Genomic DNA, 19,743 nt, shown 5'->3' on the forward strand with positions numbered 1-19,743 from the left:
GGATTATTACAGGAAATAATGCGGCGACTTCAGTTTGCTGCGAGCTGCAGGGCACCATCTCACCCCAGAAATACTTGGATTCAATTAGTATTTGCATCAGATTTTTACAACACTCTGGGCCTTGGCTTGGGGACACACACCCACACCTACCCCATTCTTATATGTCCCAGAGCTTACAATAGCTTCTTGTGCTGGCAGAGGAAACCAGAATGTCTTCCGCAGAGTCGAGAAATTGCTGTTTTCAAACTGAAACAAGCACCATCTTGTTAGCCAACATCCACCTTGAAAACAAAAATGTCCCCTCAAAAGTGACTCAAAATTTACAGGAGGGCATGGCAAGGAAAACAAAAGAATCAGACACACTTCAAACCTGCTGAGATTGCTTGTAAGAAGAGAAATGTGTCTACACAAGTACACACTGAACTATCCCAAACGGTTTTTCAAATAATAATACTACAAAAAGTTTGCCCTTGAAACTGCCTTTCAGAAAGGAAATTACACTCTTGACACACGGTAGGTCCAAAGAAAGGAGCAGTGTTGGACTTGGAAATTTATTGAGACTCTACCTAAGGTTCTGGTGACTAAAGAAAAAAATTGGTAGTCTGTACACCTACAGGATGAGAGCTCAAAACCTTGTACCAGTCATGTCCTCTTTGGACAAGCCTGTGGCTGTCCGGTGCTAGAGTCCCCAGCTGCACGAACCAGACTTGATTTGAGCCTTCTACATTATCATTAAAAAAATTACAGCGTGGGTTTCAGAAATGGTTAGTATTTAACCCTTCTCTTCACAGACAGGGGAGTGCTGTATCCTCCCACCCACACAGTTAGATCCAGGGGCCTCCTCAATTCCTGGTAGGCCAGGAGGAGTCTGACATGGTAGGTCACCTGGGCTAATGCCCACAGAATAGGAGAGGTGCTAAAATCCATATTTGGCTTGGGTCTGACGCCGACTGAGTTTGTTTTCGGACCATGTGTTTTTCAGTTCCAACTCTCGCTCCTTCGCCTGCAGAAAAGGGGGTGGAGAAGAGATCAAAATCAGAACAGTTGTTCATTGTTTTAATAGTCCTTTGCTCTTCTCTATCCCTTCACAATGAGAAGCTCAGAGCACTTTAGTTAGTTCTCTGGTACCATGGTTATGGGTTTTCAATCGTTTTTCATTTGTGGACCCCTAAAAAATGTCAAAGGGCGATGCGGCCCACTTTGGAAATCTTAGACATAGTCTTCAGACCCCCAGGGGTATGCGGACCACAGGTTGAAAACCATTGGTGTAATATAAATATCCTGATAGAGACCCTGATGTAGAGAAGCCAAGCTGGAACAATGCTCAGAGCTCAGATGAAAAGTGCCATGGGGTCCTTCAGTGGCCCCAGGTGGCCAGGCCCTGTGGTTTAAGTCCCATCCACAGCAGTACAGCACCCTTCAACTTGTGCTTGGACACTGGCTCAGCGCTGATCCTACAGAACCACTTCCTGCAGCAGCTAGTTCCTTAGAGGTCTCACCTCGGAGACTCCCCAAGAGGTTTAATCACAGACACACAAAGTCCCAAAAGCCCAGTGGCACAGGCATTCCACCACTCTGCAAAGTGAGAGGACGGGGGCCACAGTAGGTTAATGTGCCTCAAACCCACATAGCAGGTCAATACAGAGCCAGTAACAGACCCCGGAACAGACCCCAGGAGTCCAGACTCTCAGGCCTCCGTTCTAACCACTAGTCAACACTCCCTTCAGCCAACTCTAACAGTGGGTGGCTAACCCAGTGGCCTCATGCCACTGACCTCCAAACACAAACCATCTCTCTAAAGCTCCACATCAGGGTGCTGGGCCTCAGGTAGGAGGAGAAAATATTCTCCTGAGGAACACAACTGCAGTGACGCCCTCACCCTCCAGCCAGGAAGCCAGAAGTGGTGGCGATGATATCCCAGCAACAGGAGACTCTCTGCCATCTAGTGGCAAGACACAACTGGCTTCTGCATTTGGTCCCCATTACCTGCAGCCCCAGATGAGGCGGGAGGAGTGCCGGTGGGGAGGTCAGGGGAGTTATCAGGGATCTACCAGAAATGCCTTTAGGAGGTACTGTCTGTCAGGATCCTCACCTTTCCCTCTGGCCTGGGCATGGCTTTTCCTAGTGTTCCAGCTGTGCTGCCCACTGAGAGGCTGGTACACCTAATCAAGTGTCTGGGGAATCCAGAGAAGTTGCACAAGAACCAGCCTTGATGCACTTACTGCCAAGCTTGCCAAAGGGAGGTCCAGGCTGTAGACTGTTTGCATGAACCCTCTCGACCTACCTCTGTTGATTGGTTTCCCTATGTCGTAGGCATAACCCCATTAGGCTGGTGCCAAAGCTCCATGGCTGAGCTTTTGCTCATGGAGCAACAAAATCGTGACTTCAGACAAGCATCAAGGCCATCTGCTATTCCAGACACACATGGCGTCACTGCACTCTCCTCTACCATGTGGCTTTGTCGTCATCTCCTAGGGCTTTTATCTTCTGCAGATCAGCCATACATATACCAGCCAGCACAGCACAACAGAGGCAGCACGTTCACCCCAGCTGGGGAGGACGGAAACAGGCAGAATGGAAGTGGCTTGCATTACCCTCTAATGACCCTTTCTGGCAGATGCATGGCACACAGGAGTTGAGAGGGAGATGAGGAACGTTCGGGGCTCGGATGGGATCTCAGAAGACACAAATGGATTCAACCCAAGGGCAGAAATTATTGATGCAACAACAGTGGTCTCAGCTCTGTGCAAGGAGCAAAGGAAGCCCTGGCCTCTGCCCCATACAGCTTGCTGCAGCCCTCAATTCCCCCACAAAACCACTGCAGGTTTCAATGGGAATTCTTCGTGCATAGATTGAGGTCTGCCTGATGTAGGACACACTGGGGGGCTTCTCTCTTATAACTGCAGAAGCTATTGACTCCATCAGCTCATTTCCACTGATACTCTCTGGTCTTAAGTGATACCACATTTGTAACATTGTCAAGAGCTGTTTTCACACCCATGGTTGGCAGCTGACCTGGTGGATCAGGTACGTGATCTGGTGTTTTCTTCTCTGCTGTCCTGTAGGCTGCTCTCCTTTTTTCTAAAGGAAAAACAAATTCAAAATGACTATCAGTGCTGGAAGGATACTGCCCCAACTAGTGAAGTCAGCGAGGGATGGTGTCACATGGACAGAAGGCAATGCTGCAGAAACCAGAAGTGTCTGGTTTGCTTTAAAGCCCTTGACAAGGGTTGTGGTAGATTCTCCATTACTGGCAATTTTTTTTTTCTTCTAAAAGATAAGCCCTAGTTTAAAAGGAATGACTGTGGGGCAGATCTCTGGCCTGTGCTATACAGGAGGTCAGACTAGATGGTCATGATGATCCCTTCTGGCCTTGGAATGTATGAAACAACAGATCCCATGTTGAGGCAGCTTCTAGTCAGTCTTCACTGCTCACACACTGGGGCTAAGCACCTGTTTCAAGATGCTCTGCAGCCATGCTGTGCCTAATTACTTTGTACTTAAACAGTACCTTCCTCCATGCGCTCTGAATTTCATGAAAACTGATTAAGCCTCACAGCATATACAGAAGCTAGGCATTATACCCATTTTACAGATAGGGGAATGGAAGCAGAGACAAGTGAAATGGGTTACAAGATCAGAAAGAGTCAAAGCCAAGCTGGGAATAGAACCCAGATCTCCCATTCTACTCTATACAGGGTTGCATTCTCCCTACATAACTGTAGATCCCAGTGCCTTACAAATCAAGGCATGGTTCCTACCCTGAGCAGTGAGCTAGCTATGGGTTAAGTTCTCAAGGTGCTCCATTACAGGAGCAAACAGCCCTACTTCTCCTCCCTTTGACAGGGTTTGAACTCAGAGCACTGAGGTTGGGAAAGGCAGACGCAAACTGCCTCTCTGGTATCTTTATCCCAAAGTCTAGTAGCACTTTGGGGCCATCTCCAGAGCTTTGCTGCTTCAGTTGTTCATTCCCAACAACCTCCCTGAAAACTTCATTGCTGTCCCACGACCATTGGTTTCCAGTGATCCACTTGCGAACAGCACCACCATACTGGCCGCACTGTGTGCCCGATTGCTTCCCAGATGCCCTTCCCTTTGCAGCTGGATAACTGGAAAGGTGTATCCTTTAATTTCTATTCCCCTCTACATTAGATTCACAGATTGTAAGGCCACAAGGACCACTACATCACCTAGTCTGATCTCATGTCTTTCAAAGGCCAGAGATGCTCACCCAGCTACCCGTGTTGAACCCAATAACTTGTGTTTGGCTAAAGCATCTTCCAGAAAAGTATTCAGTTTGGATGTGACGAGTTCAAGAAATGGATAAGCCACCATTCCTCTTGGCCATTTGCTCCTGTTGGTGCATGTTATGTCTAATTTGTATCGATCTTGCTTTAACTGCCAGCCATTGGTTCTTGTTCTGTCTCTTTCTGCTTGAATAAAGAGCCCTTGAGTATGCAGTGCTTTCTCCCCATCTAAGTGCTCTACACCATAATCAAGTCATCTCTTGATCTTTTTGATCAACTAAAGTCTCTCACTTGTAAGACATTTTCTCCAGGCCTCAAATCATTTTTGTAGATCTTCTCTGCACCCTCTCCAATTTTTCAGCATTCCTTTTAAAATGCAAGCACAAGAAATGGATGCAGTATTGGTCTCGCCAATGCAATTCAGAAGGTGAAAACAAGTTCCCTAAGGCTCTGAAGGGACAGCCAAACAGCAGCCCTATGGCTTGCCATCCCTCTGCTACCCATCTATTTATCTGACCTGCACCTGAGCGGCTCACAATCATTAATGGATTTTATCCTCAACATCCCCGTTTTACAGATGGGAAACTGGGACACAAGGTTGATGAAATGACTTGCCCCTGGTCTGGGGCTGAGTTAGGACCTGAAGGCACGCCTTTTGCATCCTGGTCCAGTGCTCTACCCACCAGGCAATATGTCCTATCCATACCTTGCTGAAAGATTTCATGGTCTTCTCCTCTGTTAAGGATTTGGTCATCCATTGCTGGGCTCCACTCAGCTGATCATCCCCTTTGATCTCCACAAAGTTGATCTCCTCCCTCCCACGGTTCCGTTTACCTTGGAGACGCTTGAACTGAGAGAGGAATTAAAACAAAGGTCAGAAGAGAATTACGCTCATATTACATGCCTCCGATACACCGTACCAAACAAAGGTGACTAGGGCTTGGAATGATCCAGCTTATCATCTGAGGTGCTGGGCCACAACCATGCTCATCTTCCCAGCCAGAGAGTCCTTCGTTTATAGTATAACTCTGCTCTTCTACAGATCAACAGATCTCAAAGCTCTTTACAAACAGTGAGCCCCACAAACTCTCTCCCCCACACCTAACCCATGAGGTAGGGAAATATATTTTAAATATGGAGAGACAGAAGCAAGTGAAGACATTGTCCCATAGTCACTGGCAAAGCCAGGAACAGAACTGAGCAGTCCTGGCTTCCATACCCCCCACTCTAAGAGTCAAGGAAGCACTGAAAATGTTGTCACTGGCAAATGCACCTTAAACAACTGAACAGGTATCCAAAGCAACACCGCAGGGTGGTGGCATATGAAATGAGCTGAGGCTGCTGGAAGGGAATTGCACACAACAGCCAGTGCTTTCTGCAGCATCATTTGATTCCAGATGCCAGCTTTGCTGCAGTTTCTGGAGAGCAGCAGCAATCTGTGGTACATTTCAAATGGAATTTGAGGTGAAGCTGCTGAGCCCTAGGACATGAATGAAGCACATTGCTGCATTAAGTAAGGTAGATCCAAGGTCTTTTAGCTGCAGTTTTTGTATTGCTTTGCAGTTGTAAGCCAGCTAGCACCTGTGCATACCACACCGTGTTGTGTGTGACATCCACTCTTTGCTACATCCTGAATGAAGATCACGCTGGACTTGCTGGATTGTCTCCTGCTGGAAATATCTGATATCAGCTTATAAAGCAAACCAAATCCCCTGGAGCAGAAGATCTGAAGATCACTGGAAGGGTCTGGGGTGTGAGAAAAAGTGCTTCTGAGCTGCCCATCTTGCAATCAGTGATCTCATAACGAGGACTAGTGTAAGAGGGAAAAAGGCAGGAAAGCCTAATGCCATACCTAGTGGTCAGGGCCACAGGCTTTGCCAAACATTCTTCCAAGAACATAAACACAAGAATTAGATCAGTTCATGGAGGATAGGCTCATCAATGGCTATTAGCCAAGATGGTTGGGGATACAACCCCATGCTCTGGGTGTCCCTAAGCCTCTGAATGCCAGATGCTAGGACTGAAGGACAGAGGATGCATCACTTGATGATTGCACTGTTCTGTTAATTCCCTTTGAAGCATCTGGCATTGGCCACCGCCAGGGAGCAGCATACTGGGCTAGATGGACCACTGGTCTGACTCAGTATGATCATTCTTACGTACAGGCAACAAGGACAGATTCTCAGCTGATGCAAGTTGGTGTAGCTCCACTGATTTCACCATAAACCACTGTAGCTCCACCAAAGTCAGCAGAGCTCCCCTGACTTACAACCCAGAGTTAGTTTCCTTAGCAGGGGAGATTTATTTATTTCTGGGGACTGGTGTGAGATCAGTCAATGTTAATACTGCTTCTGATCGCTTCTTGTTTGGCTATGTTGCTTATCCAGATTGGGGGATGGGTAATGTTTTTGTAAGGCACTCAACACCATTTAAAGCAAATGTATTATTATTACATTTAAGGAATTCTTCCCTTTCCCCATGGCATACGGTATTACCAGACTGACTGTGTGTACTTTAAGGGAGTGGAAGTGGGCATCAGCAGGTATCAAACACTGCCCACAACAGAACGTTAGACCTGAAAGGACAACAGCCAGATCTGGCATGGCAAGTAGCGAGGCACCAGGCTTAAGAGGTCAGTGTTTTGAGCTGCCAAGCAGATCCTATGTTCCTATAACCCCATAGCATCTAAATGTGAACTCTGTGGTAGGATATATAATAAATGCCAACCGCTTCATCATCCATGAAGGACGAATCGGTGCCCATCTCCTGTGCTGGTCCTAGGGCTGGATCCATCTCTGGGTAATAGCCACTGGGGTAGTAATCCTGTAATCAAGAGGAGAATAGGTTCGTCATCAAGGTGTGATCAGACAGCTACTGGAACAAAACTGGACCAGATCCAATGCTGCATCTTGGTATCTGTGAACCAGATGCCCTCAGGATAAGGTACCTTTAAAAGGCCACCTTCAGGGATATCACCTGACCTTAGAGGTGTGTTAGCCTATTGATGCCCATGAGGAGGCATGCACATGCCTTGCCCTGAGCCCAACCAGAGAATTTATTTCCCCGCTCAGGGGGACTGCATCCTGCTGTAAGCACTTATCCTCAGTTCATCACTACTTTGGCAGAGCCATTGGACTGAGTGGCATTTTACACATGTGTATGTAGCAACTACTATCTTAGAATTCAGAGTAGCAGCCGTGTTAGTCTGTATTCGCAAAAAGAAAAGGAGTACTTGTGGCACCTTAGAGACTAACAAATTTATTAGAGCATAAGCTTTCGTGAGCTACAGCTCACTTCATCGGATGCATCTTAGAATGCAATCAGTTCTGCTCTGGCTGGAGCCACAGCTTTGTGTCTTCGCAACCCCACCTAAAGTGTTCCCATCCCAACACTCTGATGTACTGTCCACTGCACCTTTGCCTACTTTCAGTATAAACTGACATGTGTGGATTTCCTTCTGCACTCAAAAGGACTCCGTAAATATTTGGGGAGCTCCTGAACTCCACTACACAGACAATCTGTTAATGCTTTCTCCCTGCCCTTGGGCTTCATGTGGAAAGTAGATTAATGAAGGGTTAATGCTGGCAGGTGAGACCAAAAAAGCAGACTCCGAAGGCTCTAGAAGCAGGGTTGGCATTTCAGTACATACTGACTCAGTAGGAAGCACCCATCAAACCAATACCCTAGCACAGTGTGAGGAGGTGCTGTCATTCGGAGATGTAGTAAAACCAAGTCCAAGAACGCAGGGGACCTTCTGCAAGAGCAGAGATGTTAACTCCTAGGATCCCATTTTGGGAACTACATTCAACCTGCCTAACTACCCTTGCAGTGTGAGCTGGGTGTGGTGTTTGCTTCCTCATTTCCTTTCCTAATAGTTAAAAAAAAAACACCCTAAAGACCTTAAAGAACTTTCTCGCCCACCTTCAGACATTATGAAGCAGCAAATAGGACACACACACCATTTTCCCCCTTTTAAGATCTATTATTGGCTACATGTACTCAACTGCTACCTCCCCAGCAGAACCCTCCTGCTGGATCAGCAAGAACCAATCCTGTCTCAGACACTGCCCCCAGGTTTTGTAATGGCCTTGAACAGGCCCCAGATTTTGCACCCAGACAATGGCAGGTGCAATTCTGTGGATGCATTTCAAAAGTTAGGTAAACATTTATACTGCAGTCACGCCTTGAGACCTCCTCACAGCAGGGGCCTCAGTGTGCTGGGGTGTTTAGCCCAAAAGAGTTCACACAGGCTCAATCTCCAAGTGCTATAACCTGCTCTGGTAAGTAATTCAAAGCACCAATTCAAAGGCTGCTTTTGACACCAAGCCCATTGTATTTTGCACATTGGTAATCCTGGTTCTTACCTGGTAGTATGCCCCCGGGACACTGGCATCGCTGTAGCCAGGGAACTGGTTAAATGGCTGGTTGCCATAGTCTTCTCCAGGTTTGGGGGCCCAGCTGTGCTGAGTGGTACTTGAACCCGCAGCCGTCTTGAACTCCAGAGGGGCATTAGCAGCAGCATCCTGGAATTCAGGCTCTGGCTCCGTCCCAGGGGGCAGATCCTCTGTCACCACGGTGCCGGAATACACGTACGTCTCCGTGCTGACCACGCTGGGCTCACTTTTGTCAGACAAAGAAAAGAAGTTCTCTGGCTGTAGCTCTTCATCACTGTCATCCTCTTCCTGGGTGATCTGCTTGGTCACCTGTAGGGCAGCACTCTTGGCAGCTGCCTTGATAGCAGATGGCGAAGGAGTCGTGGCCACTGCTGGCTTGGACAGAGGTTTTGGCTTGGAGGAGGAGGTTGGAGCCTTAGCTGGTTTCGACTCAGAGGCATTTTCTGCCGCTTTCCTTGAGAAAGCATAGGGCAAAAGCAACCGGTTTGTCTCTTTCACCATCAAGTTTTTGGGTTGAGGAAGCAAAGCAGACAAGCCAGAGCCCTCGCTGAGTCCCTGATGGTTTCATTCAGAAAATATGGTTCATAAAAATAGGAGACAAGAAAATAGATGAGCGAGTTTACTTTCTTAACCCAGTGCCCAATATCTACCCCCGTTTCACTTTATCTAACCTTGCCAATGGGCACCCCCCCTACTCAGCGTGCGCTGCAGGGACTGAAAATTACATTGGCCTGAGATACAAAGGAGGCTATATTCTGCTCTGAAGCAGTGACAGAAAAATCTGACAGACCAGAGGACCAGGAAGGGTTGTAAGGGGTTTTGCAGAATGCTAGCGCTGTGAACTGAAGCTTTATTTCACTTCTACAATGGAGAGGGGGAAAATGCCAGAGGCTTCCTTATCCAAAAATAAGAGGGCTTTTAAGGGAATGTATAGCTCTCAAAGGCATCAGTCTATGTTCTCCAAATTAAAGCACTGTTCAGAGCATTATCCTAAAGAAACCTTTAAAGAAAGGTATTTGATCACTTATACCTTAGACCAGTGGTGGGCAACCTGCCCACCACTGCCTTAGACCCTCCAGTTTGGGGTTTAATCCAACTTTCATATATACAGGCTGATTGCAAGTAAGGGAAAGATTGAAGAATTGTGCGTTTGTGCCAGCTTTTCACACCACACAGCTTAGTCTTCACCCTGCAGGCCTGCAATCTAAGCATGAATAGTGCGTAAGTGCTCAGGGTTGGGAATCTCTGCTGTATTTGTCATCCTAGCACAATGAGGCCCTGAGCCACAACTGGGGCCCTTCAGAGCGATCATAATACAAGTCATAATAAATTCCATCATCAAGTTCACACCTGAAAGCAACGCGAGGCAGAATACCGGGGGGAGCAAGACACTAAAGATTGTCCTGACAGCACCATGGTTTTAAGCATGCAGTGACTAGATCTCAAAGTACTTTACAAAGGAGGCCACTATCATTATCCCCATTTTACAGAAGGGAAACTGAGGCACAGAGCGGTGAAACCACTTGACCAAAGTCACCCAGCGGGCCAGTAGCAGAGCCAGAAAAAGAACCCAGGTCTCCTGAGTCCCAGTCCCAGATTCTATGCACTAGGCCACACTGCCTCTCATGACCGGTGTTTTTAAATAGATCAGCCACTCCTGAACAATGTTTAGACCCATATAGGACAGGAAGCAATAAACTTGTTACCTTCAGTTCTCCTGTTTATCCAAGCTACTTGCAGATGCAAGTACACTACTCTTTTTTAAATGTTGCTTCTATTAGGAACTACCACCAATCTCTGGAGATAGAGTTTTCTTGGCTGGTCGTTTGAAAACACTGAAGTATCCAGCTTGTCAGTGGAGGTCTAAGTAATTTGGCTAAGTAATAAAGACATGGACCCTTGGGGGGCTTGCTGCCAAAGTGCAAGAAGTTGCAGGATCAGGAACTAAGTCCCCAAGGTGTCACAGAGAGTCTGTGACAGAGCCAGGAACTGAACCTACAATTCCCAAGCCCCATTCCAGAGCCTTGATCAAAAGGCCAACCATTTTGAAGTCAATGAAATGCCTTGATTTCAAAAGGAGCACGGCTGGGTTTACAATCATTTTTCTGAAGTACAGTATTTTGAAGTCTGCTGCATTTTGATAATCAAGTGTCTGATTACTTTCCCTCATTTTTATGGGCTTGGCAGCAGGTTCAGAGTTCCAAGTGACTTGACTGTCAGCCAATGATTCTGTTTGCTACTATAGATTAAGTTTCATATATCATCTAACCTGTGGCAACTTGATTCAACTGCCTTATTAAGTTTTAGCAGCAGCCTAACCAGTTGTTGTAGAGCCTGAATATACCATACTTGTATGCCACAAAAATAGTCTCTTTTAGGAACTCTGGCAGTTTGCTACTGTACACTAGTGCCCCCTTAGTCTTGATAGGAGCCTGCCTGAGGGCCCCAGCTGTAAGCCCAAGATTTTGACAATCAAGTTGCTTCCACAGGAAGTAAAAGTTTGAGAATTACACTTTAAGACATTACCTGAAGAGAGTTTTTCTTCTTTGCTGGTTCATCTTCCTCTGAATCCGACTGAGAAAGGAAAAAAAAAAAAAAAAAAAATTTAAGTAGCACTTGTGACAGTAAAAAAAAAAAAAAAAATAGAATAAATATACTCATTATCAAAGAGATCATGTTAGCAGTAGGGCCAGCTTTTTGATTTGCAAGGACCCTAGCTGCTGAACAAGCGGTAGGAGATCAAAGTTCTTTCACCTCCAGTCCTGCTGATATGGGGAGATCAGGTCAAGAAGTGCTGTCTCCTTGAAAGCCAGCCCTGGTTACTATCATGAGAAATAAGCAAACTGTCCACAATGGACTGTGTGACTTGCAGCTGTGTTTAGCAACAGTTGTAACTAGTGCAGTTTGGACACGGTCATGTATAAAGCACTACTCTACTGTAAAAACTATAGCTATATAAACAAGTACATTGGTGTTAGTTCTTTAAATCTCATAATAGCAATTTCAACGCAACTGAACAATGATTTGTCCAACTTAAGATCAATTTCATCTGTATAGTATGTGGACCAAAAAAAAAACCATTTACTTAAAATTAAGTCAGGATTTAAAATTTTAAGACTGTCATTTTAATATGTTTACAAAGCAGGAGTGAGTGGGAGAAAATGAGAGGCACAGCTTACACAAATTTAGCTGCTCACCAGTGATTAGTACACGGAGTACCAACAGCTCTGGCATTTTAAAGTTTTTTGCTGTTGTCTTTTTAATACAAGAAACAAAACATTGAGAAAAAACTCAGTTTCAGTCTTTTATAAGTCAGGCTCTGTTTTGAAATCACAAAAAATGCCCACCCCAAAACTGACAGCCCTCTGGCTTTTGTGTTTAGACAATGTAAACCAAAATGGAAACACAAACTCATAACATTGTGGATCTGGTAATTTAGCATGGTGATTTTTCAAAGGTGCTTAGACATTTTGGACACTCAAGTCCCATTAGAAATTAGTGTCTGGAGACTGATTCTCTTATGCTCTAGGCCCCTTTCCATGCTCTGCCATCATAAAGGGGCTTTACTGTACAAGAGAATCCAGCCTTAAAGATGTATACAGTCCTATAGCTTTCCACGGCAATTTACAGAGATTAAGAGAGAGACACTGCCCAGTTTACTACCTAAATTATACAAATGTAGAACATGAAGCTAGATAAAGAAAACAGATAAGGAGAGTTAAAACAGAACTCATCATGTAAGTTCTGATATGCTGAAGCAGAAACTGAGATAGAATTTCCCGGTTGGGACGCAAAGTGAAAGAAGGGAATTTTGAGGAAGGGTTTGAAGGATTAGAACGATTGTCACAATGGAAAAGAGGTATGGAGTAGTGAAAAATTAAGAATGGCCCCATTTTTATGCATTTCTTTTTACTGACCCTTACTCATCAACATAACCACCAGTGATAATCTGTGCCACATAACTGTTCAAAGTTAATATGTTGCTACATGGGGGTGGATGGGATGGATCAATACACGAAAAGAAACAGATCCCTTTCATGTAAGACTATCCCACAAGAGTTTTCAATAAGCCTCCTCATTAACATTACGGCAACAGGTTGGCATCTGTTTTATTATGAAATGTCTGTTTCTCAGCCAGATGCTGTGAAGAAGGGAATGAGCAAACAGGGGATGTGAGAGAGGAGAACACTTCTAATTAGTTTGCTAACAAGATTGATCAATACATTGCATTGTGCAACAGATGTACATCGTCACTGGAGCCAGCAGAAGGGATAGAAATAAGAGGATTATGACACAGGGATATTAGAGATGGACAGAGTGGAGCACACCTAAAGCAAAGCCATTTCCTTCCCCATTACCCTAACTGGGATGGAGACATGCACATTGCAAAGCAGTGTGAAGTGGAATGAATGAATTATCCTGTTGTCTGCCATGCTTTGACTAAATTCAAGTTCACTATAAACAGTCCCAAGGTATAGCAACAAGATATTCTCTGTCACATATCTTTTGTTTTGGTCATCTTGGCAGAGGGATCTATGGCTCTGGAATTTGTTAGGCTAGGCCACTCAACAGCCAAACCAGTGCTGAGTTGTTGGGACTATGGAGAATAGCGTACACTCTGGAGTGTCTCCTATGCCATCCCTGCAGACTTCCAGCAAGGTGAGAGGGGAATTGACATTGACACAGTTCCAGATCTCCCAAGGCTAAGATGCTGGCTGACCAACTATATCCCTGCAACTATTTATAAGTTCATAGTCAGAGTCCACCTCCTGCAGCTGCCTGTCTCAAAATAGACAGGCAGCTCTCTGTGGTCTCTCCAGGACTTCGCTGATTATTCTTTGCATCCCACAAGAAGTAATATAAAATAGGTAACACCTTGACAGGGAACAGGGAGATAGCGTGCCAGTAAAAATGCCATCTTTCAGTAGAGACCTAAAACAAAGTCCTGACCCTTTGTGGGGTTTAACTACAATCTGCCTCCTTAAGCTTTTGCCACAACTGCGACTGGATTAGGATAGGTTTCAGAGTAGCAGCCGTGTTAGTCTGTATTCGCAAAAAGAAAAGAAGTACTTGTGGCACCTTAGAGATTAACAAATTTATTAGAACATAAGCTTTCGTGAGCTACAGCTCACTTCATCGGATGCATCCGATGAAGTGAGCTGTAGCTCACGAAAGCTTATGCTCTAATAAATTTGTTAGTCTCTAAGGTGCCACAAGTACTCCTTTTCTTTTTGGATTAGGATATTCTTCCACTTCCTTTCCTAGTCTTATAAAATAGGATTGCTGGACACTGTTAAAAAGCTGTCACTTTCCACTCAGGAGGAGGTTGCATTTTAATGGTATACAGATCAATCCCATTCCCACACATGGTTTATAATTAAGTCCTTAAAATAAAATATTACAGATTCTTTCAGAATAGAAGGCATTGCTGAACCAATGTGTCTCCTAATGGGAGTAGTCCTAACCCAACTAGTTTCACTATTAGGGTTGACATATGTATGTCCTAGAATCAAAGGTTTGAATCCCAGCAACACTGATTATCTCCCTAATCCTTTACGGTAAAAGAACTGAGTTTTGTGGAGGCTCTTTCAAAAGAGAAACTGAGGTCCCATCAGTTCTGCATACTCTGAGAATGACACTTTCTGCTGGAGTGGTTACCCTCTGTTTTTGACCAAAAATATTCCCTTCCCCTCCCCTCCCTATTGTACAGCACATAACCAGTTGCAATTTCATGGTGCTTAGGGACCCAGTTGGATCAGATACACTACGAAAACACAAAGGCAAGCTACAGATAACCTATTACCTAAACGTCCCAGGGGGAACCTAAAACTTTCAGATAATTAGTTTTAAATAAACAAATTTTACTTTTGATGTGAAATTTGGGCTAGCAAAATAAAAATTATTTTGGATATTCCAAAACTGGCTTCGACTCATTAACTAGTTAACTTTTCTAACGAACAAGCCTATGGATAATCTAGTTTTGCTGTATTGTGAGTGTAAAGAAGCTTTCTATGCCAGCTTAATTCTGCAAAGCACTTTAGGATTAGAGTTGCCAGCTAGGACAGGTCTCCCCTGAGACGCTGCAATGTCAGAGTAAACTTTTTTTTGGCATCTTCTTGTGCTAGGATGCTTGGGATCATGACAACATTTCACAGTCGCCTGAAACAGCCATAGGATCACCCCAGTAAGAGAGGGAGAGCCGACGAAGGGAGCTGTAGCTCACGAAAGCTTATGCTCTAATAAATTTGTTAGTCTCTAAGGTGCCACAAGTACTCCTTTTCTTTTTACTCTCCCAGGGGGTGCTCCCCTCCCAGGGCACCCCCATTCCATTACCGGAGATGCCTTTTTATGGGGGCACCCCCCGCTCGGGGTGGAGGCGTCACTGGATCCCCAGAACACAAGACTTTATTTCATACTCACATCCCCCTTGTGCAGCTCGGGCGCCGCAATCCTCTTCTTCGGCTTGGGGAGGCCGGAGCCGGCCCCAGCCCCGGGGGGAGCAGCGGAGGCCACAGCGGGAGGGGGGAGATTCAGTCCAGCGGGGTCCCTGGGCGGGGGCAGGGGGAGCCCCCCAAGCCTGGGCTGCTCCCCCGCCAGGCTCCCCAAGGCTGCTGGCTCAGGCAGGCCCAGCCCCAGAGCAGAGGCCTGGGCCGGGCTCATCCCCGGAGGGGGGGTGCTGAAGCCCCTGACTGAGGGAGGGGGCCCCAGCAGGAAGGGAGGGGGTGGCCCCCCGTGGGGCGGGGGCAGCAGGGGGAAGCCGGAGCCCAGAAGCTGGTGGGGGGGCAGCAGGGGGAGCTTGGGAGGGGGCAGGGCAGAGAAGAGCCCCCTGCCCGGGGGGGGCGGGACGGGGGGGGCCTCCTCTTCCTCGCCGGAGGCCTCCTCCGCATCGCTCTCCTCCTCACTGCTGCCATAGGCCACCAGGGACATGGCCCCCGCCCCGCGGCCGGCCGAGGGGCAGCCCTGGGCGGCAGCGGCCGCTACGCGAGCCCGGGGATCCGCCCGCTCGACTAGGCCGCGCCCGCTTCCGCGGTTCCCGGAGCTGGGGGGGAAGGGGAGCGGGGCTAAGCCGCGCGGGCCGCCATTGCAGCTCCACCCCCGGGTGCAAAGGGGAGGCGAAGGCTCCGACCCAGCCGCTCTCAGCCAGCCCAGCGCGCACTCAGCTAATGGCCGCCGAGAGAGCCCCCCTCCTCAGCACAACAAAACTACAACTCCCAGAGGGCACCGCGGCCGAGCCCCATTGGCTCTCCGCAGGGGGGCCGCCGCGCTGCACCTCGGGAAGTGGAGTCCATACTCACCCAAAGGCGGGACGACAATTCCCAGCCTGTACCGCGACTACCGGTAGTGACGACAGCACCGTCGCCTCCCAAGAAAACTGAAACTCCCAGAATGCACCGCGGCAGACTGGCAGTTCATTGCCCCGTTCAATCGAGGGAGACTACCAATCCCAGAGTGCACCGCGGCAAAACGTCTTTGGTGCCCACAGAGACAGGAAGCTGGGCATCCTGGGATTTGTAGTCATTTCGTCACTCTCCCCGCTGTCTCATACGGCCACTCCCAGAGTGCACTGGGCCCGTAGGGATTTAGTAGCTTTCCGAGACTCAAATAACGGTAACTGCCATAATGCATTGCAATTAATGCCCCCTCCGACTCCACCATTCATTATCTGCAAAAAAGGTCGGCTAGAGATTTGCGGACATAAAGACACGACTACAACTCCCATGGTGCACTGCAGTGGGTGGACTGCAACGCCCACAAAGCACCACGGCGAACTCTTCATTGGCTGAGAGAGGGCCCTGACGCAATACGTGCCAGGACTGTTAGTTAATCGCCAAATCAGGACCCGGAGTGCCCTACGGCAGATAGACTACAACTCCCACAATGCCAAGGGAGACTCGTCTCAGTCCCTAACAGCAGGGGGCGCTGCAGTGCACGCTGGGACTCGTAGTTAATTGCCCCGTGGCCAGCAAATGGTGATCACCCCTTTGAGTCGGTGCTAACTCAAGTGCCCCTGTGCAGTGATAGATTACCCGCACTCACTCTCCTGAATTTTCACACTTGCTGTCTGGTCACCCTAGAAAGAAAAGGAGGACTTGTGGCACCTTAGAGACTAACACATTTATTAGAGCATAAGCTTTCGTGAGCTCTAATAAATTTGTTAGTCTCTAAGGTGCCACAAGTCCTCCTTTTCTTTTTGCGAATACAGACTAACACGGCTGCTACTCTGAAAACTGGTCACCCTAGAGTCACTGCTAACCCCAAAGCCCAGCGTGGGGAGTTGGTGTCAGGGGCTGGAAGCTGCAGGGACCGTTGGTAGGAGCCCTGCCTCCCAGTGTCATGCTCTTAATCACAGCCCCGTTGCTCCCTTAAACTGTTCCCTTGTTCCCTCAATGCAAAAGCCACCGATTTTCACCCTCTGCACTGTTTCCAGTGATACTATTTAGGTCACACATGTCAAAGGGGTGCAGCAGCAGGCTCCTGGCAGCACATAAAATAGTTATGCTGTAATTGGGCCCATCTTTGCACAGGACTCGCAGTCAAAATACCTACTTCCCTTATGCGCCACATACTAGATTCAACGCTCCCAGCCTTTCCGTGTTACTGCACATGCTGCTTTGCCATATCATTGCACTGTGTTTACAGGAATACTACCAAGTGCAAAACACCCAGCCAAATCCCTCAGTGCCTAGAATTTGGACCAGAAAGGGTTGAATCTGGCTTAGCTACAAACTGAATAACTATCACCAAAAGTCCCACTTCTCATCATGCTTAACAAAGGGCTGTGTGGTCCAGGGATGAATTCTGATTGAAAGACCGTTGTTCTATTTCCATTTCTTCCACGGATTTGCTGCTTAGGCAAGTTTCTTCTTGCACTATGTAATACAAACCAGTAATCATAATAATCTCATGCATGCTGTTTTTACACTGGTATCACTCCAGTGACTTCAATGGAGGTCCTCCAGACATACAAGAGCAGAATGAAGACTTGAGATCTTCTTCTTCTTCTTCAAAAATGTGGAGCCTGATCCAAAGCCTACTGAAGCCCATTTGCAAGTATACTGTGAACCATTAACATATATAATTAAAGTGAAATCAAGAGAAATTAGCAAAATACATTTTGTGATGCAGGTGCCTTAATTTTACCACTTTCGAAGAGTTGGGTATTGGCTAATCTGCAGTTGGTCACCAGCCTCTAGACATTAGCCTGAAGAACTGGCAAGTCCCTGCTGGGTTAAAAATGGATGTTCTCCCCTGGGTTATGAAGATCTCAGGTTTCAGAAGCTGAAAGAAGGTTAACCTCCAAATTTACTTCTCACTGATTATGATCTTTATTGTGAATTTCTCTCCATTTCTTATAAACTGGCACAGCGAAATGAAACTGGTTGGTTTCACTCTTGTTTTTAGTCAGTTTTACTCTCTTGGCCATGTTAGAGCATGCTAGAGGAAGACTGGTCTAGCGGTTAAGGTAGTGGTTTGGTACTTAGGAGAGCAGGATTCAATTCTTGCTACTGTTGCAGACTCATGGTGTGACTTCACAGAGTTGTTTCCCCTCCGTTCCCAGTTTGTGACACAGAAATATTAACCCATCCTCTGCCTAGTCTATTTCAATTGTAAAGTCTTCAGAGCAGGGCTGTCTTTCTCTCACTACATGGATGCACAGTGCCTGGCACAACGGGCCCCTGATCTTGGGGCTTTTATATGCTACAGAGAGAGAGAGACTGAGTTTCCATCACAGCTAGAAAATGTTTAAATCTTCTTCCTGCTCTCTCTCTTTTCTGGAGTTAATGAAAACCATTTCCACTGAAACTTACAACAACCAAAAAATTATGGAAGCTCATATTAGGTCCACTTCTGCAGTCACTTCTCAGGCAAAACTCCCACTGAAGTCAATGGAAATTTAGTGTCATGAGTGAAGTTAGAGTCAGGACTTCACTCCCACCTCCTTTGACACCCATCTCAAAAATCTATCCTGAGCTTCCAAAGACTACAACCGGCAGTGCTCCTTCACAAGAGATCTCTAGAGCTCCCTTAACGTACCCATTTGATCCCATGTTCTGTAGTTTTCCTTCGCCTCCATCGTATTTTTGCCTGTGGTTGTTCCTTAAACACACCTCCTCGTAAAAATCTCTCTAGTGCAGCACATTTGCACTGTCATTACAAGACCAAACCCAAATCATTTCCCAGCAAGGGCTGTTTCAATGCCAGAAGCCATCGAAATCCATGCAAGGGAATGAAAACAAAAAAGGAGAGAGGTCATCCCAAGAGTTACTGTGGGAGCTTTTTTGGGATGTTCACAAGTCCACATCACTAGGTGGCAATACGGAGCAGCTATGCCTCAGCTTTATTGAGCTGTAATCAGGCGGAAGGGGCTTTGGTTACTATATTTGTGATGTGGCTGGTTTTATATGGTTGTGTTAACTTTGAATAGTGGGGAGGAGTGATTTCTCCCTCTGTACATTTGATTGAGTTACTTAGATAACTATAATTATGCTATGTTAGCATCGGCAGCAACCTGGTCTAGTGGTTAGGGTATTCCCAGCTCTGCTACAAATCTGCTGTTTGACCTCGGACAAAGCTGTTCCCCACTCTGGGTCTGTTTTCCCTCTCCCCCTTTGTCTGTCTTGACTATTTAGACTGCAAAGATCTCCAGAGCAAGGGCTGTCTCTCTCTATATACACACACAGTGCCTAGCATGATGGGACCCTGATCTCAGTTGGGACTTCTAAGGGTTGACCTCAGCCAGGATCAGGGCCCTGTTGTTTTAGATGCTGTCCATAGACAGAGGGTTAATTATCACACCCTTACTCACACTGAGTAGTACACTGTTCCTCAAGTAGCTCCTTGACTTCAGTGAGATTATGCTAAGGATAAGGCACAATCTAGTGAGAGTCATAGTAGCATGATCTGGCTCATGGTAGGGGACAGTCCCTTCTGTCTTCTGTCACATCGGGAGGTGAAAGAAATGCTACTGGGGAGCCAACCACAATCACCAGATGGGATGAAGCATCCAGACTTTGGGGCTGAAGCAGATGGTTCTAGACACGGATGATAAAGGAAACTCTTAAGAAGCTGGGAATGTTTCTTCTCCAGTGAAATAAAATGGT

At 46.7% G+C, this 19,743-nt stretch overlaps 1 protein-coding gene across 2 annotated transcripts; it reads right to left on the bottom strand.

Annotated features, from left to right (window-relative positions):
• Positions 1 to 518: 518 nt before the first annotated feature.
• PRCC (proline rich mitotic checkpoint control factor) lies at positions 519 to 15,952 on the bottom strand. Of its 2 annotated transcripts, XM_038382984.2 has the most exons (8): positions 15,062 to 15,854; positions 11,168 to 11,215; positions 8,612 to 9,196; positions 6,975 to 7,070; positions 5,521 to 5,727; positions 4,954 to 5,097; positions 3,016 to 3,081; positions 519 to 1,003 (listed from the first exon to the last, which is right to left on the bottom strand). In XM_038382984.2, the coding sequence occupies exons 1-8, from the start codon at positions 15,566 to 15,568 to the stop codon at positions 917 to 919; spliced, it is 1,740 nt and encodes a 579-aa protein (XP_038238912.1). In that variant the 5' UTR covers positions 15,569 to 15,854; the 3' UTR covers positions 519 to 916. The 2 variants fall into 2 exon arrangements, with proteins under 2 accessions (XP_038238912.1, XP_038238913.1); XM_038382985.2 differs by lacking the exon at positions 5,521 to 5,727 and having other exon boundaries at positions 15,062 to 15,952.
• Positions 15,953 to 19,743: the final 3,791 nt, after the last annotated feature.

This window comes from Dermochelys coriacea, chromosome 24, assembly GCF_009764565.3.
Source record: "Dermochelys coriacea isolate rDerCor1 chromosome 24, rDerCor1.pri.v4, whole genome shotgun sequence".
NCBI classification, from domain to species: domain Eukaryota; kingdom Metazoa; phylum Chordata; order Testudines; family Dermochelyidae; genus Dermochelys; species Dermochelys coriacea.